Below are 24,483 nucleotides of genomic sequence, written 5' to 3'. Positions count from 1 at the left end.
AGATTGTAAGGGTGCCGAATACTTTCTCACTCGCACTCATGCATCGTTTTTGTTCAGGCCTTGGTGTGAATATATTATATTCCCCATTGTTTTATCAAGTCTGCATTTCACCGACCATTGATCAATTTAATTCACAATGCATACAAACGCTGGTGGAAATATATGAAGTAAAAAAACATGAAATACCTACCTAGGTAGTTTTTAAAAGCATTTGGTTTTAAATACCTATCAAGGTGATATACAATAATATTGTTAATAATAATATTATTCTTATAAACTCAGTTTATAAAAAAGTAAATACCTAGGTATTGTACCTAGTACACGAGATTGTGAAACTATTGTAAAATAACAGTTTTCTTTTGATTAAACGATTTTTTTAGTCTATGTTTTATATTGGGCAATTGGCAACACATATATTTTGACATAACGTTTCAAATATTATCGATATGGCCGGAATGGGTGATATTACTGTAGTGTTTACTTGTAACTAATATGATAATACTATTATGTTATTGTATTTTCGCTATTCATTGACTTTGATATTGTTATTTCCAGAATCGCATCCACTCACTATTGCGGGCGCCACTTCAAACTCGCATAAATGAGCTGAGTCAACTTGTTGATCGACTGCCATTCAAAGACCTGCAAGCAATTTACCCACAAATCATAGGGAGTATATTCGGAAATGGTGGCGCATCTGAAGATTGGGGACTTAGAACTGTCACGTCACAAAACGACACATACAACTTTGAATTGCTTTTCAATTTTTTTCTGCCTACAGGCCCATTGTTTAAAATTTGTTACAAACTCATTGGGGATCCTCAATTGAAGTATGTCTTTCCTACTCGTTTGTTACCGGTAAGCTTTTTTTATCTTTCAAAATTAATTTAAATACAACATCGTGGTGAAATTATATGGCTGATTAACCAACATGCAAGTAGTATATATTATTCTGACAGATGGAAGCCGCACTCATGTTTTTTCAATCGAAAATGAGCACTGTTATATCCACATAATAAATTAATGAAATACAAATACGAAAGCCATTCGTTTTGAAGGCAGTCTTGGCTTATGACTTAAATGACAGTCATCAAAAATACAAAGCCCCTAAATGTCCTCAAATATTAGTACCAATTATGAATGCGTGTTCCGTTTACATGACTTAACTGTAATGCATATTATGATACAGGTGTAAATATTGAAAATAACATATCTTTTAACACATATTTAAGTTTATCTCATATTTTTCTTTCCTTACAACCACACCCAGAAACCCACTTCCGTATTTTTGTGTTCCCTGGTTATATCTGTTATCTTTTAGTGGATGAAAGAAATGACTTCAAGTTGTATAAAATGTTATTTATTTCCTTCCATTGTTATGCTTATCTTACGATTCTTGAATGAAACTAAGCAATGAGTAGATAATAATAATAAATTGTACACTAGTAAGTATTGATACCGAGAAGAATGGGTGGAGAACTCACATGTATGCTGGCAGCGTTCTTCACGAGTATCACCTTGATTGAGGGTTGTGTGGACATCAGGACATATAATTCAAGATAAAACACGTCTTTGATTTGACAATTTCCCTGCGCAGGGACGTTTAATTACATTAACTTTCCAGACATTGGTTGGGTTACATTATTAATTACACTTAAAGGAGTCTTAGATTTAGCTATCGCACAGTCACTATGTGGGAGCACGTGTTTGAACACATTGGCCAAACTGGCGCGAAAACGTTTTATCGAGGACGCGACGCGTGGTTTTGAGGTGGTTATAGGGATTATTATTAACACAATAACGGGGAAAGAGATTCACTAATTTATCATATTGGGGCAAGCGTGGCTTTGCACTTCGCATTGAGGAGGACCGACCGGGCCACGCTGAGCGCGTGGTCCTAGACACCTACCACTCTCCCGGGAGAATTTGTACTGCCTGCAATTATCTCCGACGGATCTATGGGTGATGAGACAGGAGGGAGGGGCAAAGGGATGAAACAAAATTACGGTAAATTTTTGTTTGTCTCTCGGCAAGTTACCATTTCCTAGTAGCTGGGCTTAGGTACTCGCCCTTTTTGCCGCTGTTGAAATGTGCCGTGATGATGTTATTTCGTAAATCAGGGGTGGTGAACCCTAATTAGAAGGCGTTTGATTAGGTTGCGGATTTGTGATTTGAAACTGTGGGCCAGGGGTTTTTTCGTCTGGTGACAGTATTTACTTACCACAATTTACAAACAAAAGTGTAAGAAATTCGCTTGGTTATGCACTGTGGTCAGCTTTTAGGAAGTATTTTTTTTTATATAGAATCTTCCTTGTTTCTCTATGGTGGGGTGTTGGTTGTTTTCATACATTTCTGAGCTACTATTCTTTTATAATAATTTCATCCATTCGACTTGTTACTATTGCAATAATATTTTTAGTTGTGCTGTTATTTGAATACATACAGATAGAAAAATAAATCAGTTTGTACTATATATGTATATATATATATGGCAATTATAACAAATGAGTTTGTATTGCAAGGACATTCGACAAAAATGAATTCTTTTGTTGGGTTTGTTTTTTTATTTTGAAGCCATTAACTTCAAATTATTCTTTATTTGACAAGGTAGCTGATTAATAACACATTCGCAGACACGACGTCTATAGACGTCGTATTTTGTGAAATGTGATAAGACAGGATGTCCACAGACGTCCTGTACTGTAGAACGGAATATGACACGACGTTTATAGAAGTCATATTTTGGATTAAAACAATATGTTCCCTGCTACTTGTGTCACAGTGTGAACATATTTCCATTAGATAGTGTGGTATCTTAAGACTTAACTCATTTCTAGATATCAGAATCGAAAATTTAAGAAACTCCAATTTTATTGTCTCATATCACTAACATGACGTATTAGCTAACATGTGTCTGCAAATGTGTTAAATAGTTTTTAAAGCCATCTGTTAATGCTAACCCAAACTAAAGCTGCGTACCGACATATCCGCAAAATGTTGCATTTACCCTCTATGCTTAGCGCAGGCATCCACTGCTGGCTGACTTCCACACTTTCTATGGGGGAAGTGTGTGTGGAGATAGTGGCAGGGTCAAACACTACGTCTACGCATGTGGGTGGAGGCAATGATACTTATTGTAATTGGTTTTCGTCCACAACAATAATAGTACTCTTGTATAAATATATAAAGTTTGTCGCTTCCCCAGATGGTTGATGGTTGATGCTATGACCATATTATGATGTTAGTATGCGTGCTTAGTACTCAGAAGGTCTCGAGTTCAAGATGACCCTGTGCTTGAAATTTTTTATCTAGTTTCTTTTTTTTTTTTGAATACACTTAACACGTTATAATTATTCTATATATATGACACATTGAAATTATTCTATTAAGAATGTTTTACTTACTTTTTTTAACTTTTCGATTTAGATACATATATAGAAATGAAGTTTTAAGATAAGACATTATCTAATGGAAATATGTTCGCACTTTGACACAAGTAGACAGGAAACATATTGTTTTAATCCAAAATACGACTTCTATAAACGTCGTGTCGTATTCCGTTCCACAGTAGAGGACGTCAATGGACGTCCTGTCATATCACATCTCACAGAATACGACGTTTATACACGTCGTGTTAATATACATATACCTACTTAAGTACATAATATAAATATTTTAAAAATATTTAAAAGTCATATATTAAAATGACATGTTCAACGAGATTTGAACTCGGGAACACTGCAGTGGTATAGTGTTAAGCATTACACCATCAATCCTGAAGATATTCCGTCATCGACTAGCAGGATTCGCTCTACAGAGGATGTTTCGTGTACCGGGCACATTTTGGGTGTATCGCATGTTTAAAAGTTTCACTTCAAGAAATTCTCATAATTGAATTAGTTTTTATATAATCGTCTATTACCGACAAACTCACCACTGTTTTTTGTTTCAGCTGGATGTCTGTCAGATGTTGGAAAGTGGAAGAGTCCCCCAGTTTTATGTGGACCTCTTGAATGTAGATCCTCACACTCGACAAGTTATATCACTCTCACTTAGTATCCTTTCAAAAATGTCAAATTAACTGCAGACATATGTGTAGCACCTTACAAATTACTTACTTAATCGTCTGATCTTTTCATTATTCATAATAATTATGATTCACCACAGCACTGCCTGCTCCCCCCTTCCTACATAGATTGTCAAAACTCAGCATTTTTTTTGAGGATGCGCTTAAATGAATCACTTATCACATGTATTAAAAAAATTATACTATCGACTGAGGGCACTTGATGAAATTTTGAATTTAAATTCTAATTAATTTATGTTTTGTACTATTCCATTTCACCTGGTGGCGCTTTTAGCAGTGGACTGTAATTTTAAGCCGGCTCTCAGATCAAAACTCGCCTCATTCGCCGCGACAGAGTTCCAAGACACACGAAAAATGGTTGCGTGTGACGAACGCGCACATCTACAAGCGACACTCGCTTCTCGAAACGTCAAAATAATAAGTACTCTGGCCAGACGCCATTACGCAAATATGTCATCAAACGCTGAAACAGCGATTATTATGTATTGGTACCGCAGAAATTTAAGTAGAAGGCGGAAATACTGGATTCATCCGTCAATTAGGCATATTATATCAATGCACAGTGCATCATTTATCGCAGTAGAACAGCCACCGGCGAGCAGTGACGTCTAGATACGAATGGCAAAAATAGCCGAGTCGAGCGCTTTGCATAGGCGTGGGGTCGGCTTTATCGGCATCCAACATGTTCGTGGAGTCGCTACTCGATCTGTCGCTTTGCAACATTGATGTTTTTCAGTCTCTTTCGACCAATCTGCGAAACTCCATTTGACAACGTTTGTTATGTAGATGACAATGACATCACATCAACGAATTCGACATGCGGCGCATGAAGCGAGTTCTGATGTGCGAGGCGGCTAAGATGCTGGTGGATTACGGATTTAGGGGGGTTGGGGTTTACACAGGATGCCAGACACTGACCTTTTATGTTGAGAGGGCTGGCGCGCTCTGGAGCCTATTAATATATTGCCTGGAGATATTAATATATTTAGTGAAATGTCTCATTATCTACTTTTTTAAAAGTTTCAAACACTTAAGTACCTATGTAATATGTATTATAGTTTCATTGCTTATCAGTAATGACATTTTCATTTGGCCAAAATAAATCAATTTATACACTATGGATTATTAATCATTATTTATTTATTAGATAGTAGTAATCTCAGTTACAAATTGGTCCGTCTTAGCTCAATTTAAATACCTGCTTTTTTTTTAAAATAACATACTGAAATCCACGATCACCTTTAGTACAAATATTATTCCTTATTTATTAATCAGATCCATTTGACTATTACATTTTCCACTTTGCCGTTCATCTATTCAACACAAGGTACAGCAGAATCAACAGTGATAACTGGAACACGGTCTATTACAATCTTTCGTATGAATACCTATTGCATTTTTTGCCCGTCGATCCCAATGCACCAGTTTTACCACACATTCCATACTTTACTGGTAAAACTCCTGCTGTGTCACCAATGCAAACGGCAAACAGGTGAGCTTCAGTTTGATGTTGTTACATTTTAAATAATGTTTTAATTTTAATTAAGTCTAATTTATACTGATACAGAAAATACTCAATCAAATAAAAGTAAATTTCATAATTTTGACAAACCAATGCAATTGCTATTTGCAACCCAGTTATTTATTTTAAAGGAAATATACATTTTCGAATTGCTGTCGATTATTATCAACTCTTCAGTATATATCGAGGGCTTAGTGTCAAACAACACTATCTACAAAAGTGCAACTTTACAGGAGAGCCAAAAATCGTTATTTTAGATTCTTGTAATTTAACAAGGGAAATGTTTATTTAAAACCTAATGTTAATATTTTATAATTTATTGTGTATTGTACATTTATCTTGCTTATGATGATGTTAAAATTTATAGGGATAGTTTTAAAAAAATATGAAAACAAGGGTAACTTATGTAATTAGCGTTAAACTTTACTGACGATTTAATAAGAAATTAGAAAAGATTGACATAACGTTGTTTGACTATCATGTAGCCGTAAATGTAAAATAACGTTATCTCAAAAAAAAAAAAAAACAATTTTTTGTAGATAACGTTGTCTGACTTTAAGCACTCGATATTGCTTAGACATTTGAACACCGGTACTCGATTATTAATCGATACGTAAATACTGGTTTCAAAAATAAAAAATACCGGTATTTTCGGTATTAAGATTACAAATGTTTCTATAACTATTGATCCAACATTGATAGTACACTCAACAAACATTGAATTTGAGACTGATTTTCCTGTACCCGGACTTATAGTATTTGTAAAAATTAGCAGTTATAAAATATTATGATCTATAAATGTATTTATGAAGGTCAACATAATAAATGCAGTAGGTACTTTAGGTTGCTATAAAATATTATTTGAAATAGATTTTAATAGTTACATTTATTAATAGGTAGTTCTTTTTTCTATAATTTGTTTTGACAAATACCGGTATTCAATAAGAAATACCAGTATTGATATATTCATTCGGTATTGCAATCCCTAGTATTGCAAATGTTTGTCAAGTGGCTTAAGGCTCAAGAATCTCAGACTGGTTTGAGCTCATCTCTCAATCCCTATTTAAAACAGCGATAGACTAAGAAAAAAGCCAAAATCATCGCTATAGATATATATAGATAACGGATATGGCGCATAATGAAGATGGATGAGTCCCAATCGGTGCTGCGAGTAGGGCCCATCAGGGCTATTCTAACTAGTTAATACTATAACACCTTTCTGTTATTTTTCTTTATCCGAAATAACACACATATCTCTCAGATCAATTCTGTATACAAGGCGATTATAAAAATTGCAAGTTAACACTTAAAACCTGCTGCACATGCGCCATGCCGCTGATTTTTTTTATTACCTATGTCACGTTGACGTTTGATTAACCTAAAAAAAGAACTGAAATTATGTTATGCGTTGTATCTTGGTAAGTGATTATTGTTGTATTATATATCACATTTATAACATATACTATTACATTGTATATTCTGCATTGTACAAAGGTACATTGCCTTTGCAATTTGTTGAAAATATTTTATGTAATCAATGAAATTTAACAGCCCGTGGCCGTGCAATTCAATGCTCGAGTTAACGCGCTCGGGATAGTTTCGCAATGTGAGTATGTATTCATTTTCCAAATCGCTGCATCTCAAGATATAATTGTTGTATTTTATCTCGCTTTATCCAGTTACAACTGACAGTTCATACGGTAATATAATTAACTCTTAGAATACGACAGCATATTATTTATCACCTTTTCAGTTGATTTTGGAGTTATGTTGGAATAGCCCTGCATGACTGGTTAAATCCGTATAATTAAAAATTATAAGCTTATGTCGGTTATCTACATTTTCCTCTTGAGTTTAAATGGATCTTTCATATGTTACAAAAAATATTTTTAGGCATTCCCAGTTTCCGTCTCTGCTAATGTGTCAAGATCTGTCATCGAATTGTGCAGTAGGAAGCGGTGCCAGCACCAGCACCCAGCTGCATCCTCGAGGCGAGGTGTGGCGCTCTGAAACTGTTCTGCAAGTGTTCATTGGCGTCTGGTTGAGCACGTCTACTGAAACAGATTCCTCCCAAATCACCACAAATTCAGTGCAGCCCGCCAAAGTAAGGGAATTTTTGAAAAATATTTTGCAATCCTCAATATGAAAATAGTAAATTTTAGTTTATATGATACAAAAAATTTCACACGCGTAACTTTAGATTATGGAGCTCACGTATACTGATTTGGGATGATGTTAAGGATGTAATTTGTAATTGATTTGGTAAATTGAATATAAAAAAACTCAACTGAATAATATTTAGACAGACTGTTTACATAAAGTGTAGATTTTAATGTATATAAATCCATTAGAATTTTAATTAAAATTTCACCAAGTAGGTACCCTCGGTCGATAGTATTAATATTCAATGTATATGTTGTATATTTTAGAGTGCATACCCGGTAAGTGAACATGTCCGCATCGTGCGATCCCTGATAAAGCAGTGTCACGGCTTTTGGCTAAGTGGAGACGGCGACCCGACCAGCCTGGGAGAGTTGAGACGGGCGGCTTGCGCAGTGCTCGCACCGTCGGCCCTCTGCCACATCCGACACCTCATGCACACGTGGCCCCTCGATTCCTCCTTCAGACTCGTCTTGGAGCTCTGGTTGAGCTTCATACAACCGTGGAGATATATAAATATCAAGGATGAAAAATTTGGGTAAATACAGACAATACTTGAACATATTATATCAAATGAATATGTGACTTGACACAAAATATCTATGTTCATTACACACTATGAGATATTTCCACAATTATTATTAAATTATGTTTGATATCACATGAATATTTTCTATAAATATCTTGGAATAATTTATGGATGCATGAAGGCGACACTAATTTGGATATTTTCTATGGTTACCATCTATCACCTACACTCTATAGTATTTACATCGCTTCTGTTGTTTGGTTTGTCTCACGTGGGGCCCTCACATTGCCACAGGGCCACCATTGTGAAGTTCGGTTCGATATAAATTAACTAGATTTAAAGTTATTATTGTAAATTGAACTTTGAATTAAAAAGATATTTATTTTTCTGTTCAATATATTGTTTCATTAAATCGCTTTAAAATGTAAATTGTCATAAACTCATATGCAATTAAACTGTATACCTCATATTCTGTTGCTAGATGTCCCTATACTAGAACCGTTATATCCTAGCTACGATTTTATAGCACTGTATACAGTGTTACGGACTATTTATAGCGGGGGTCGGAGGCGTAGATTTATACCTGAACACCTGACACCATTATGAGGTCCGTAGCCAAGATATAGTGGTAAGGCTATAGTAGCACGTCAATCCCCCTTAAACACAATATATTTACAATTTTATTTGATTTATGTCACCTATTACAGAAATCTGAATCGTGCGGAATCGCCATTGACAGAAACAAACAGGCCAACCATAATAGATTCTTCATGCATGCCATTCATTTCTGAAAATCTACTCGCCTACACTGAGATATTTGAGCTGGTCGTTCCAAGATTTCTGCGGCTCGATTTGACTGTTCCCAAAAATACCGTTATGCTTTTTCGGCTTACAAAGGTAAATAAATTTTATATTAATAAGCTTTATTTATCATTTACCTGTAAGGAAACCTTAATTCATGTATTATCTACATAATATATTACGCATTATAGGATGGTTTTATTTATAAAATAGAAATACTTTGGGCCCACGTTGGTCGCCAGTTATAGTATATTTTATTTATAAAATAGAAACACTTCCGGTTTTAGTATTTATTCCGTGTTCACAGAGATTAAATCAATACATAATAACAGAGAATACTTCAAACTGTACACGAAAATAGATTAACAAGATAAGATGACTCACTCGTCCAAATAACCAGATGAACTTGCCAAAGGATTAGTTCAGTTCAGGTAGGTATCACATTTGACAACTAGAAACCACACTTATCACTAGAAACGAATCTCGATAGTGTAAGGTGCTTAGTTTCAAAATAGAAAACCTGTATGATCAAAAGGGTCAGAGCTATCAGACTAAGCTGACTGGCTGTAAGACTGTGAGAGATATCAATTACGGAGTTAACATAGAGTTAAATCCTCATCCGTCTATATAGTGCTTGCGGCGTGCAGTCAATGGACAGCGCCATCTATGGGTCTCTTGTCGAAGTCACGCCACTACAACAAAACTTTTATTTCATAATGTTATCTATGAGATATATTCAAAGACATTGAAGAAAACCTTTTCTTTACATGAAATTCTGTATTGCGGATTCATTTGTAGTAAACTCTATTATGGCCAAAATATGGTCAAAACTGCAAGCTCAGTCTAATAGGCATGGACACTTAAAATTAAGATTCCGCTGTATTAATGGAATCTTTTCTTTCAGGTATTTTCACAGACGAATCTTGTCCAAATGTTAGCCGAAGTGGAGACTTCCATTACGTCTGAAGGAGAAATAGCCCCGGTTCCTTTCTCGCCTCAGCCATATTCATTTTCACCCTCCATTCCTTCATCCCCCTCCTCTTTTATGTATCCTAACTCTATCTGCTTAGATAGAAGTACCAGCATCGATAATAGGTAATTATTAACATTTTAGGCAATTATCTAATCAATAATATAACGATGACATTTATACTCCTGGGAATTTATTTTCATCTTTATTTGGTTCCGCTGACAAAACCATTAGAATGACTCTGTCATAAAGTTGTTCATCGAATGGATAATTATCATTGTAAACGGATAAAAACTATGGGTAAAAATACTCTAAAATGGGTTGTATTCTGTTATTGTTAGTGATAGTTATTAGTTACCCCACACGCAATCTCTCAATTCTCACTGGGAATTTGAAAAACATCATAGCAGCCAAAGGGTTCATTATCATCACTGTCAAAAATTTAACTGTATTAATCGCTCGCTGATTGTCCGTCAGTGGTTAGTAGACCATGGAAGCTCTGGCGAATTTTTGACTGCGGTATTTTGGCTTATCAATGAATCTGCTTCCCACCGCTTGTACCGCCATGAGGTTTTATGATGATTTAATGCGGAAATTGTTTTATATTCAAGCTTCAACACAAATTACCCGAAACACATGCAGATGGGAGCGCCCCCGCTTCAAACGTCTTCGTGGGAGCGAGACAACTCGGCGGAATCTTGTCCTGCGGCAGAGTACAGGCCGCTGTTTCTCGGAAACGGAAAACCGATGGCCCTCGACTTGGTCTTCCATGCTCAACAAGCCTACAATCAAGCCATTCAATTGATACAAACTAGAGAGGAAGAGACCAAAGTACAGCAACGAGGTACTTAATGTCATATCAAATCAATTTACAATATTTGATTATATTGATTTACAGACAATTCAGACAGTATTTTTCAATTACCTAAAATTAGAATATATTAAATACTTTAGGGCTCATACGCACTAGCGGCAGGCCGCATTGCGGCTAACCGCGAGTCACGGTTGTATTCGCGGTTATCCGCAATGCGGCTGACCGCGGGGACAGCGGTTACGTTAGCGGCTAGCCGCAGTCAGTTTCAAAATGAATGTGACTTAATTTGGAGTTCTGTTTGCTAGCTCAGGATGGAGAACCCAGATAGATCAAATCATAAATAATTGTCTGAACAGTTTTGGAACTAGGACACTTAAAGGAGGGGCGAATCAACTGAGAATAGTTATAAAATTAAACGTATCGGAGATTTAAATGTTTTATTCCCCTCCTTGTTTGTACACTCATTTAATATTAATTTCAGAAATAAAATATTTGGGCGTTCATTTAGGAACCACTGCTTTACTATAATTCTTCTCGTTTATTAGTACCTACTAATTTAATAATTTTTTTTTAAATTAATTTAATTAAATATTCGGCACATTTCATGTTCCATAATTTGCAAGGTCGTTTTTCTACATCGTGTATAAATTTTTCCGTGTCGAAATCTATATCGGAATAAGTTTTTAACAAAAGCGGTCAGCCGTTGTCTAACCGCCTAGTGCGTAGCGCTCCGCGGTGCGGTAGACCGTGGGCGGGCCGCGCTGTGCATGACAACCGCCGCGGTAGCCAAACCGCCGAGATGTAGTGCGTATGGTGTAGGCACTTTGCACACAAAAAACGATAGGCGGCCTGCCGCAAGTGCGTATGGGCTCTTAGTTATTAATTTTGCATCTGTACAATTCTTTTTATCTACAGCTTTTTAGGACTTGATTATTAATTCTTGACTTTAGATTTTTGTTTACTTTTAAGTATGAGGAGGGGGGTTATTTAATACATTGGACGCTAAAGACGCGACCAGCGCGTAATGATTGGGTAGCCATTCGATATAATTAGCATGCTATTTAAATATGGGAATTAAATGTAATTATCTAGTCAGCAGTCAATGTGTTTAATTAATACAAATAGATTTTGGGTTAACATCAGTGGCGAAGGGTGGAGGTAGGCTGTTAAGATCCGACATGAAAAGTGCGCATTAACCTATTCGCTGTGGGCCTTTTAATTAATATTTAATTACCACATTTGCTAATTATATCTAATGGCCACCTGATGGGCAATGCACCAGTTGGGTTGGACTTAGCGAATGGGTTAAACTTTGTCAGTCATTCGTTTCTGTTTTTATTGAACCAAGACTACAATTTACAGATGGTGTTGGTTAGTTTTTAAAAATCAATTAAACCTTGCCATAATAGTTTTGGTATGTTATGGGCGATTCGACAAAACAGTGCACACTTTTTCATTCATACTTATTTGTTTTCGTTGAATTAAGAATACATATTACACATGTTATTAGTTAGTTTTTTAAAATTCATTACGCCCTGCCTACACTAACAAACCATAGTAGATAAAAAAAATATTATTCTATGTATAAAATATCAGTTTAATGGCATCATTTTAGATATTTTATAGATAGACGATTATTTTTTGACTATTATCTATTATGACTTGGTTTTCGCAGTGTTTATTTGAATTTTAAAAACTAACCAACACCATCTGTAAATTGTAGACTTGGTTCGATGAAAACAAATATGTACGTATGACTGACAAAGTTTATTGTGGACTATTTATGTCGGATCCAGCCTACCTCCACCCTTCGCCACTGCCGACGCCTAGATGGGTGGCTAAATATGCTCAAATGTCACACTATGATCAGTGTGAATACTATGGAAAATGTAGTGTTCCGGCACCTGTAGATATGATTAACCCTTGATTTTAAAAATATTACATGGATTGGACCACAGGGGTGATGTTATTCTTATGCCGGTGAAGTCACATAGAGTTGAGGTTAACATGCTCCGCTATCGATCAGTGATTTTATCGGTTCAATCTTGCAAATGCACAATATGTTGTTTCGTCAATCAATAATCCAGTACGTTGTCTCAATTGGTTGAGCAAATGGTTTACAATAAGTGAGATACATAATATTATGCTCTTTCTTAAACTGAAATGGTGATTTAGCTTGTTTTAAAAAAAATTGCACTTAATCAATTAAGTATTGTTTTATAGTTTCGCCATTCTCATTTTATGATCATTATGTAATTCGTGTAACGTTACGCTAATCACTATACTTCATAAATGTGGGAATGCTTTTTCAATATATTTTGTCTTTTTTTGTTACAGGCTTTTTAAAATTTTTTTCGTATATGTATTCCCTAATGGCAGATACTGAAACAGGCGATGAAATATCTTTAGAAGAAATGAAAATCGTCCCAATTTACATACAATCTTCAATCCAACAATTGGCTGATATATTTTCGGTATGAACATCATTATCGTCGGGTGTTTTATAAATGAAAAAATTCTGTCTTAATAATAGGCATTATAATATAATACAGTCGACCTCGGTTATTACGATCATGCATATAGCGAGATCTCGGATGTAACGAGGAAACATTCGTTGACATTTTAGTTTATGATTTTCTCCATACATTTATTCACTTTTATAATGAGCTACTTATCGGTTATACCGAGCTAAAATATCGTCAAAATTTTTCTTAAAATTGTTAATGTGTCGATCGTTAAATTACATTTCGACTCTAAGCAATAAAATCCGACCGGACAGGATGCTGCCGGAATCGGATTACATTTATGACACTAGTTAGGTGTCTAAGTACCTACCTAATTGGTGCTTTCGCCGACAATATTGAAAAAGTATCCATGCATATGGTTGAAATAGCATGTGAAAAATCCAAGGTTTGTGAAGTCAGTAGGTACCTACCAGCGTTCATTACAATAAACAACTTCTTTTGTAGTTTATGAATGCCATGCTTGTTTCGGGGAAAAATTCTAATTGTGTATTTTTGTTTGAATTGCGACTTTATGTGTTATGTGACCGCTCATTTAAAAATACCTATTCTCTGATATAACGAGTAACGCTTATAATGAGAAAATTCCGTCGGTCCCATCTTCCTCGTAATAACCAAGTTTGACTGTATTTTAAAAGGCCCAATATGTTACATTCGCTTTTTATTCGTAATATTAAGTGGATATTCGCCCTTACAATAATTATCATTTTTAAGTACCTACTTTCCTGTGGAGATAGAAATTCGCCATTTTTACACAATAAAGCTAGTGAGATACATATTGTTTTGTCATTAAAATCTCGATTTCGCCAAAATGGTTGATTCGCCCTTTTTACAAAACACTGATGATATTTTTATATTTTTTCTTTTTTAGAAAGTCAAATCATTGTGATAATAGTGTTACTTTTGTTTTACTATATCAAAATAGTAATAGACCGAAGTCATAATATTATAATTTCGCTTCACAATAATTAATAAATTCTTCTAAATAATCTGTACGTCCTACCTATTGACAACACTAGCATTTTGCTGTTTGAAATTAATTTTGCTCGCAGGTGCCATAATGCTGTAATATAGTAACACCTTGGCTTAATTGACAAAATTTCTGCTTTGTAAAATAGTGTACATATTTAAATCAAAAAGTCACCGCATCGAGATATACATTAACAAAACACACACACACAGCCACAATTAGCATGTTTTCACGCAGCACTGTGTGCGGAAATTGATTCTGTTGTTGCGTGGCTTTCTGCAACAGATTTAACGCATGCCGACCAATGTTCTGATTTTTTTTATAAAATTGAAACTTTGTTTTGTTCTTAGAACCATTGCTTAATTTGTTTAGTTTAATACATGTAATTAAAAACGGAGAAACTGACCGATTTGTCAATGTTTTAATATATGCATTCAGGAAAACCTACTTTATTATAATATAACAGATTATTGTTTAATGGACTAACTAATTTACTGTAACAGAATTGAATGAATTTGACATTTCCGGTATCATTTTCAGTTGGATATAGCCACTCAGAACTCTCAACTACTGTTCAGAGAGAGAGATAGAAGTTTCTCGGATTCCTATTCCAGCAGCTCCGGTTCTAGAAATCGACAAAACGTTTCAAAGTTCAGTGTTGCCATGTCTCCTAAACAGGTAAATCAATTATCTATATCGGATTAAATTAAATTTATTCAATTAATGTCTTAAGTTCTGTATTTTTGCTGGCGCCCAGGGCTTCTTTCTAACCGGAATTAAACCGGAAAAACCGTTATTTTTGTCGGAACGAAAACCAGAACCGAATCGATATATATTTTTACTAAAACCGAAATTCAAAAAAATAACGGTTCGAAGTCCTGACTGGCGCCTAAAATTTTATTTGATGGAATTTAATTTTTGCAATAATCGAGTTATTGTATTTCTATAAATTGAAGAGCCTTGGGCTCTATATTACGACCGTACACCTTGGATAAACGTCAGATTTCTTATGTCAATACTTGAAAGCATCTAAGCGAGATTTTTTGAGCATAGACAATCATGGAAAAAACCGCTATTATATGGCAAAAACGCTATTATAAGCGTAGACAATAAGTACAAATATAAAAATTATTTACAATGTATAAAATTCAAACATTTTAAATTAATAAAATTCGCTGTTTTCAAAAATCAGTATAGCATTATAGAGTTCGCCAATGCATTTCATAAAATTTAAATAATTATAAAGTAACCTAAGACATTCGTGCACACACCAAAGCGAATTATTTGCAGCGAATATTCGCCAATCAAGCTCGTATTGGCTTACAGGAAAGAGCATGCGACATTCAGATTTCGGAAGGGAATTAAGTTATTATCTTACAAAGTTCAATATGGAGCGCTGCGATTGTTTGACGTTTCGGTATCGAGCATTCAAATAATATATCAATAATTTTATATTATCATTGATACAATTTGTCTCCGACACTGCCATCCATTCGCATTTACCCCGTCAAAATAACCCGAAAAAAGCACCCGCTTCGATATGGAAGGTCCGGTCAAAAGAGTCTCAAAAAATAGCCAAATATATGACAAATTGATGGCTTTCATTGTATCTTTTGATCCCCTGCATGAATAAATGTTACGTTTGTTCATTAACAACAGGTAAGTAGGGAGCATTACAGCGGCATTGGCATTTTGAGACTCTTTTGACCGGACCTTCCAAACCGATGGCGGGTGCTTTTTTCGGGATATTTTGACGGGGTACTTGGTGAATATTCACGTTGGTTTGTGCGAGCCTTAAACCTTCGTATAAAAACGCTCCAAATAGGTAGGTAGGTATGTGAAAATAAGGAACATATTTCAAAATAACGTTATAGATAACAATATTTTATATATAAAATTGAGCTGTGTTAACTAAACGACATTGTTATAATTTCAGATAATTCCGACTCAAATTTGATCAATAAAATAAGAAATACGAGTGAAAATGGCTTGGATGACTTTTATTTACTCTTTGATTAGTGATTGTTCTTATAAGATTGTAATATATATCCATAGTCAGTATTCCGTATTAACACATAACCGAGAGAATGAAGATTAAAAAAAAATACGAGGTTAGTTTGGTATAATATTTAATATGAAAGATAACACGCTTCATGAATATTTATGATAGGTATATTATGCCGAAAGGTAAGTTTTAAGTAGGAAAAGTGGCATTTTAATGAAAACCAGTGACGTTTAATTTCAAACAGTGTGAGCCGTTTTATCGAGGCTATTTGACCGGGCCATTTGTTTGTGGAAGTGAAATGTTTTCGTGGGGCTCATAAACTGGAGCCTGTTTTATTTATTATACATTTAATTAAATGAATACAAAATAAATACGGAATACTGACTATGGATAAATATTATTATCTTATAAAAACAATCACTAATCAAAGAGTAAATAAGAGCCATTCAAGCCATTTTCACTCGTATTTCTTATTTTATTGATTAAATTTGAGTCGGAATTATCTGAAATAATAACAATATCGTTTAGTTAACACGGCTAAATTTTATATAAAAAATATTGTTATCTATAACGTTATTTTGAAAAATTTTCCTTATTTTCGCATACTTACCTACCTATTTAGAGCGTTTCTATACGAAGGTTTAAACACGAGTGTCTTTGTGTCAAAAGTTACTTTATAATTATTTAAATTTTATGAAATGCATTGGCGAACTCTAATATGCTATACTGATTTTTGAAAACGGCGAATTTTATTAGGTAATTGAAAATGTTTGAATTTTATTCATTGTAAAAGATTTTTATATTTGTACTTATTGTCTACGCTTATAATAGCGATTTAGCCATATAATAGCAATTTTTCAATGATTGTATATGCTCAAAAAGTGTCGCTTAGATGCTTTCAAGTATTGACTAAAAAAATCTGACGTTTCTCTGCGGTGTACTCTCGGTAAATTGAGCCGAGCCCTGATTACTATGGCCGAGATGCATAGAACATCACTAAACACTAACTAGCCATTTTTTTGGGTGTTTAGTGTCCACGTGCAACTTATGTACAATGATATGCGCACATGACGGATCACCTTGCAAATATGACAGCCATCACATTTTAACCAGAAATTATATAAATAGTTTTTAATTGATAAATACAAAATATTTTGTGTAAGTATTCATTATATACGCAGACACAAAAGACTGTTCAATTTACTATGTAAACATACATCATCTTAATAATGTATGAGTTTCATTGCCATATCAATTTAAAAATATAAGATGAGAAGACAGTATCTGAGATGCGTACATCTATTCAATTAACGCTGATAAACAACCATTAAATTATCTAAAGTTTGTATTAACTATTAATTTATATTGTGCGGTTTTCATACTTTTACCATTGTGTATCAATTAAAAAATATTTTAATGATTGTAATTAGAATGCTGTTGCCTAAGGTTGCATAAGGTTTTCGCAGCTGTCATTCTATTTTGATAGATATACATGACTTTCGATGTTTTTGCGTTTTAATCAATCACGTTCGAAGCATTTTAAATGAATAATGATTTCAGTAAAGTTGTAATTTAATCGGTATTTTGTCTTCAAATTTCAGGCAAAAGAAAGATCAAATCATATTAAATATATGGGTGATCCAGATTTACAACCCATAAAATCAAATGAAAATGGATTCTTGGTACGATTATTACAACAAATATCCTCCAGAATAAATGAAATGGTATGTTTATATTTAAATGAATTTACTTATAAATTGTAAATTAAAACTTATAAATTGCCTCAGTTAAGGCATGGTCTAAAAAGATCGTGGCTAGGCGATGCGCGGATTGCGGGTCGCGTGTGCAAATGACGCATGCTGAACGAAATATAATTTGTCATATAAATCCAACATGCGTCCATTTAATGTTCTGTTTATTGTTCTATTAGTAACAATAATAATATATTCATTGACACATGTTTTCTTTTTCAAGTAAATGGGTAACATTTTTAGTCATCTTTACACGATTTAAGAATTAATATCCCCGTCGCCATCACGAAACAAATTAACGTATTCACACCTCCACGTTCGCTCTCCGAATACCAGCGAGTCCAAAATTTCGTCGTGCCTATAGTTGAAAATTATTTGCCGTTTCACTGATGTATCGTCTTAACCGTTTGAGTTAACTCTACGTCACCGCAACTCGTCAACTTTCTCCACATTATGTAATTCACATTCACAAAATACATCGTCGGCCTACTATGCAAACCTTCTATGTCTGTTTTATGTAAATGTTCAGGAGAGAATTAAAACATATTATTTATTATAAATAAAAAAGTTTTAGATTTATGATATATGAAAAAAGAGTGTACTTTAATAATATCGTAGAAAAACTTTTTTATTTATAAAAGAAATGTATTAAATAATACGTTTTAACTCTCTCCTGAACATTTACATAAAACAGACATAGAAAGTTTGCATAGTAGGCTAACGACATGTAACTTAATGCACTGTTACGCAAAATTAGCTATACATAATAAATCATAATATATAAAATAAATCATTAATTATTGTGCGTATAATTAAAACTTGTGGTAACATGGGATGCTTAGTGACTTTCGACTGAAGTTTTCTGTCCCGCACTTGTTTTGATAAGGCCACTTGCCAGGAATCGTCTAATGAGTGGAATCATACCCATACGGTCAGATTGTTTTGACAGTTATCGACAAATTTTACTTTAAAAACTTTATTTTAAAATGAATGTTATTTTTTAGTTTATTGCAAAGTTATATTACCTGTAAATCGAATTTTTGCTATGATTAAAAAAAGCCTTTATAGCGAAAAGCCTTACAGTAAGGCATAAGTTTATTGTCTGCAATTGACGAATGCACACATGTATGATATGTAGGTATGTACTGAACTCATTGCTACGTTAAGGTGAAGCCTTTGGCTCAATTTACGATGAAATGTGACTTCAACGCCATCTAAAGGCGTCTTACCATGAATTTCTAAAAATGATTACTAAAAACTTTGGTCGATCGCAACCAGATGGCAATAAAATTTAAAATAAAATGTTGAGTGTCGCCACATATTAAAAATCATAAGCTTGATAAAAATGCATTTAAATTTATTATATATTTACTTACCTATGTAAAAATATTTACAATTAATATTCACCCCATAAAATATTTACAATTCTCACATGTCTATTTGATTTGATTTAAAGTGTTTATGATTTTTTCATTTTGTTTACCGTAGTTTTTTTACACTGGCAATAAAGGGTAACCTCTCCAGTCAATGAACCAGATTTTTTTACGTTGTCAATACTAATATAAATATTTTTCTACAGTAAAGTTTATTTATAGTAGTGAATGAACATTTAAGTTCAAATGTTTATAAGATTGAGTTTAATCTTGAACAATTGACAATTACATCGAATTTCTAGAGGTGGAATAAAAAAAGGATATTAAATGAATAGCAAAACAAATGCCATTCGAAATATTATTAAACAAAATAAGGAATATACAGTCGTACTTGGTTATTACGAGGAAGGTTGGACCGGCTGAATTTGCTCGTTATAAGCGGTACTCGTTATATCAGAGAATAGGTATTTTTATTGTCGGCGAAAACAACAATTAGACATTTAACTAGTGTCATAAACGTAATCCGTCCCGAAAATGTTTTTAAACGATCAACACATTAACAGTATTTTAGCTCGGTATATCCGATAAGTTTCTCGTTATAACAGTGAAAAAAATGTAAGGAGAAAATCATATACCAAATGTCAACGATTGTTTTCTCATTACATCCGAGATCTCGCTATGTCCGAGATTGTAATAACCGAGTTCGACTATAGTTGTTATAATAATTATGACATAGTCGATATATAGACATCCCAATTCGTTTCGTTTCAACCATGTCCGATCCTAATGGGATCATATGGGCCTCCAGAGAGTAGAAGGTTTGTATTAACTAACTAACTATATCCGAGATAAAAATAAAGTAAGACACGCAACGAATTGAATAAAAAAGAAGTTGGAAGTAAGAAAAAACGTAAATAAACATGGGAACAAATCTTGATAAGCAAACCCAAGGACAAAATAAGTGACAAATTTAAAAAAAATTGTAAAACATAAGAAAAAAATTTAGAATTTGAGGTAAGTGCACCACTGATTACATAATATTCTAAGATAAAGACAGAACGTTAATTCGTTGAAAAATTCTAATGTCGATTTTAACGAAAATGCAAGATAAAATAAAAGATAGTTATATTTATTTTACCTATGTTATGTAAGTGAAATGGATTTGGAGATATAAAAAGAAACCTTTTTGGCCCAGTGGTTTCTAGGTGTGGACTTTTGTAATTCCCTGAAGATCTCGAATAAATAATTAAAAATTATCAACACCTATACCATATTCCTAGGTATCTACTATGATTGAAAAGTAGATCTTAATTTTTTGTATTTATGATTGCTTCGTAAAAAAAAATATTTACGGCTTTATGAAGTGGCAGATAAATGAGCAACTAAATAGTGATCCAAATATTATGAAAAGTCCAACTATCAAAGCATCACGGCATAAAATTAGTAATACTACGGTTATACACAATTTATTGTACCTACCTATTGTTATAATTTTCTTAGTTCATTTAATCGTTGTTTTAATTTAATTTATTTGAATTCAAATTCATCTCTTATGTGTTCATTCACTGAATTGTTTACCCTAGCTATCGTATATTCTTTACTATTCTAAGCATACTAAATTATCAACCTCCACTTTTTGATGACAGACAGTTATAATAGGCACGTAGATAATAATTTTAAGGCCGTAGACAGGAATGAACGTTCGATGGCCCAAATATAGTACACTAGTATGTATGTAATTAAAGTTAGGGTACAAGTCGGTTATCCTGGATACAGCGGCAAACACATTTTGAAAATAACCGATATACTAGATTATTTGTTAGGATTACCTAACCTAACCTAATCTAACTTAATCTAACCTAAACTAACCCAAACTAACAAATAATCGAGTATATCGGCTATTTTCAAAATGTGTTTGCCGCTGTATCCAGGATAAACATATAGAACAAAAGTTAGTGAAGTGGAAGTTTGTCGAGGCTGTTTTGATCGGGTTAATTTGTCTTTGAATAATATTGTGACTAGAAATTTTAACAATTCTTATTATTTTTAACATTGTATATTGTTCATAATTTTCGCGACTACCACGTGAATAGACGATTTTTTTTTTACTTATAACATTTTAAACACTTAACATAAATATGGATAAATTGTACAGTTACTAGACGAAGATTAAATTTGATGTATGTCAGAAGTATCTTAGGCATTTTCGCTCGTATGCTTTCTTTATATTATTATGGAACTATATTTATTTTAAAATCTCTTTATAAAAGGTAGGTACGTCAAAACAGTAATAAATATCTGAAATAATTACACAACACTATTTTAGAAAGTGGAGGTTGATATATGTAGTCCATTGACATATGCTCCAATATCGCAAACAAAAATTATTGACAGCAGAATTAACACAGTTTTTGTCTTCGTACCTGGCGAACCTTTATTTTCAATGTATGTGTGTGTGTATGTATTTTTTAATCTATGCAAGTACTGTTTCAAAAATGGTTCGATTTATTTCCGCGTTAGCAGCACATGTCGATAAAGTCTTGTCAAATATTCATTTTATTTACAATCGATTCGTTAATATACAAAAATACAAGATTAAATTTAAATAACTAGCCTAAAAATTAATAAATAATATTTTTAATAGAAACGCTAAGCGTTTTTTGCGATAAATTACGTCTGAACCGAGATGTTTCGATTTTAATTGCATGCTTTCTAACCTCTAAATCGATGTTTTTTAAATTTGAAAAAAAAGATATAAGGATATAATAAATTCCAATTAATGTTTAGCGTTTCCCTAGGTAATAGATTTACGTACATTTTTATCGTAATTTTGGTAATAAATCTTATTCATTCATTCTTACCACCCGATAGAAATGTACCGAATTTGACACGTATTTTTGGTATATAGAACTCCACGATACATCTTAATTTTTTATTTTATTTTTCTCATTACTTTTGAATATATATTTACCGATTAATAAACTTTTCTAGCTATTTTTCGATAACAACTTTACCTAGAGACATCACCTTAACATTCTGTCCAAGACGTTTAGCCAATTTTTGAGTTGTGTCTTGTAATTTCATGCTGTTTATAATTTTGTATTATATTTTATTATGAATTATGCCGCATTGGCAAATAGTTGTAATGCCATAATACTCTTTTCTAATAAATAAATAAATGTTTTGCTTGACTCTGGGAAAAGATTTAGGTAGATTTTCTGATTTCTTTTATTTTGTTAACTGTCAATTCATGGTGGAACTGCATTGTATTGTTGTTTTAATTTAATAAAACGCAATTTTTTTTGTAGTACTTTTTCCACTTTTAATCAATAGATTAGGACCAGTTTCGTCCGCCTCAGAGGGACAGTTGAAAATGTCCCTCTGAGGCGGACGAAACCGGTCCTAATCTATTGATTAAAAGTGGAATAAGTACTACAAAAAAATTGCGTTTCATTAAAATATTAAAACAATAATAGATTTTCTGAGTTTAGGTAAAGTTGTCGAATCTCTATACATATTATCATACTAAAATCGATGTATCTACCTAATCATATGCGCCCATCTTTTTTATAATTGACGCAATTTGTTTCAAAGTCAGTCACATCCATATTATACCATTTTAAAATAATCACAAAATAATGTCTAGCACATTTAGCACACTGCAAATACAATATTTTCTTTTTGAAATCATAATATTAGTTAATATTTTAAAAAATCAGACAGCGAAATAAAATGACCTAAAACCTATTATAATTAATAAAAGCCCATGTTTACAGTTGGTCAAAAAATATAGAAAACGGAAATTAAATGACTTTGTAATCAACCTTTGGTTTAATACTACATATTCTCCTAACAAACAGCTGAATTTGAAGTATATGAATATGCATAATATGTTGGAAAAGTACTCGGAGAAGCAGAATCTAAAAAAAATGGAGGTGACCGACATTGAAACCAATACTCTCAATTATTTTTATCTTATCATCTAATTACATCCAAAATATTGTGCCATGATTCATTTACAGTACTGTGAAGAAATGAAAACCCTCTGGGAGAAAGATGACTTCATTGGAATACTGAGCAGAGAGATCTTAGAAGGACCACTCCAGATCCAAAAATTCTCCAAGGGGGGCTCATTCGATGGAGAGCTAATACGGCAGACATTGTCTCCGCGTATTTCTTTGAGATGGTTCGCTTCCCACGCCACCATATTTTGGTTTACTGTATTATGCGTAATATCTCATCAAATAGGCTTTGGTGTTTTGCTTTTTATTCTTTTCATTGTCACCGTGTGGATATTTCTAATTCTTTTTAAAGGAGTTCTAACATGGATCACCGGCCGATCACCTTTTAGAGAGAACAGACATTTGAATTTGCCACTAAATCCTAACCCTTTGGATAATTCCGACGATAGCGGAAGATTCTTTAATAGATGAGAGTGGATTTAATTAATTGCCATTATATTTTGAAAATGATTTACATATGTTATTTTACCTACCTAATTTAAAATAAATAAATACTTGTTTATATTTTCTCAAAATCTTCTTTTTATGCATTCAATTCCCAATCACTCCTGATACTCAACGAATTACCAATATTTATTATAGTAATTACCCAATACTTACTACCTATCTACACAGAAGGTATATTTGCAGGCCAGTATTTTTATTGTAAACAGATTCTCCATAGGCTCTGCCCCAGTGCACCGCCACTAATAATAATATTATTAGTGTTAACAATGAAAAAAGTTGGAGATTATTGAGGGATTGTATATAATTTAGAATTGAATATTTTTAGATGTCCTTTATCCAGAATATCCTATATTATATTCTGTATTTCTTGAGTAAAACTTAACTTTACAGAATTTATATTTGGTTTTGAATTGAGACATCTTTCTAATCTTTGGTCATCCAACAACCCTTAGATTCAGGATTTTCACCCAATTATATTGATATTTCTGTTATCTTTTAGCTAGGTAGTTT

General features: G+C 33.3%; 1 protein-coding gene across 2 annotated transcripts; it reads left to right on the top strand.

Moving 5' to 3' along the window:
* Positions 1-420: 420 nt before the first annotated feature.
* On the top strand, positions 421-24,038 carry LOC147064353 (sphingomyelin phosphodiesterase 4). Of its 2 annotated transcripts, XM_085957866.1 has the most exons (13): positions 421-470; positions 556-858; positions 3,953-4,055; positions 5,363-5,579; positions 7,503-7,713; positions 8,039-8,307; positions 9,006-9,195; positions 10,004-10,194; positions 10,681-10,913; positions 13,221-13,357; positions 14,916-15,053; positions 17,982-18,104; positions 23,527-24,038. In XM_085957866.1, exons 1-13 carry the CDS (start codon positions 447-449, stop codon positions 23,935-23,937), a joined length of 2,550 nt encoding a protein of 849 aa, XP_085813992.1. In that variant the 5' UTR covers positions 421-446; the 3' UTR covers positions 23,938-24,038. The 2 variants fall into 2 exon arrangements, with proteins under 2 accessions (XP_085813992.1, XP_085813993.1); XM_085957867.1 differs by lacking the exons at positions 421-470; positions 556-858; positions 3,953-4,055; positions 5,363-5,579 and adding an exon at positions 5,719-5,803 and having other exon boundaries at positions 6,187-7,713.
* The last annotated feature ends 445 nt before the right edge of the window (positions 24,039-24,483 follow it).

Source organism: Rhyacophila brunnea, unplaced genomic scaffold (genome assembly GCF_057557595.1).
Source record: "Rhyacophila brunnea isolate RB1 unplaced genomic scaffold, BYU_Rbru_1.0 scaffold_7, whole genome shotgun sequence".
Taxonomy (NCBI): Eukaryota; Metazoa; Arthropoda; class Insecta; order Trichoptera; family Rhyacophilidae; genus Rhyacophila; species Rhyacophila brunnea.
Note: the sequence above shows the minus strand (reverse complement) of the source record. Positions and strands in the feature narration are given on the sequence as shown.

Excerpts from the sequence above, each read along its gene's own strand:
- LOC147064353 (XM_085957866.1), top strand. The coding sequence starts at position 447 with ATGGCCGGAATGGGTGATATTACT. Across the intron at positions 471-555 it reads CCGGAATGGGTGATATTACT|AATCGCATCCACTCACTATT; the intron begins GTAGTGTTTACT and ends TGTTATTTCCAG. Across the intron at positions 859-3,952 it reads TTCCTACTCGTTTGTTACCG|CTGGATGTCTGTCAGATGTT; the intron begins GTAAGCTTTTTT and ends TTTTTGTTTCAG.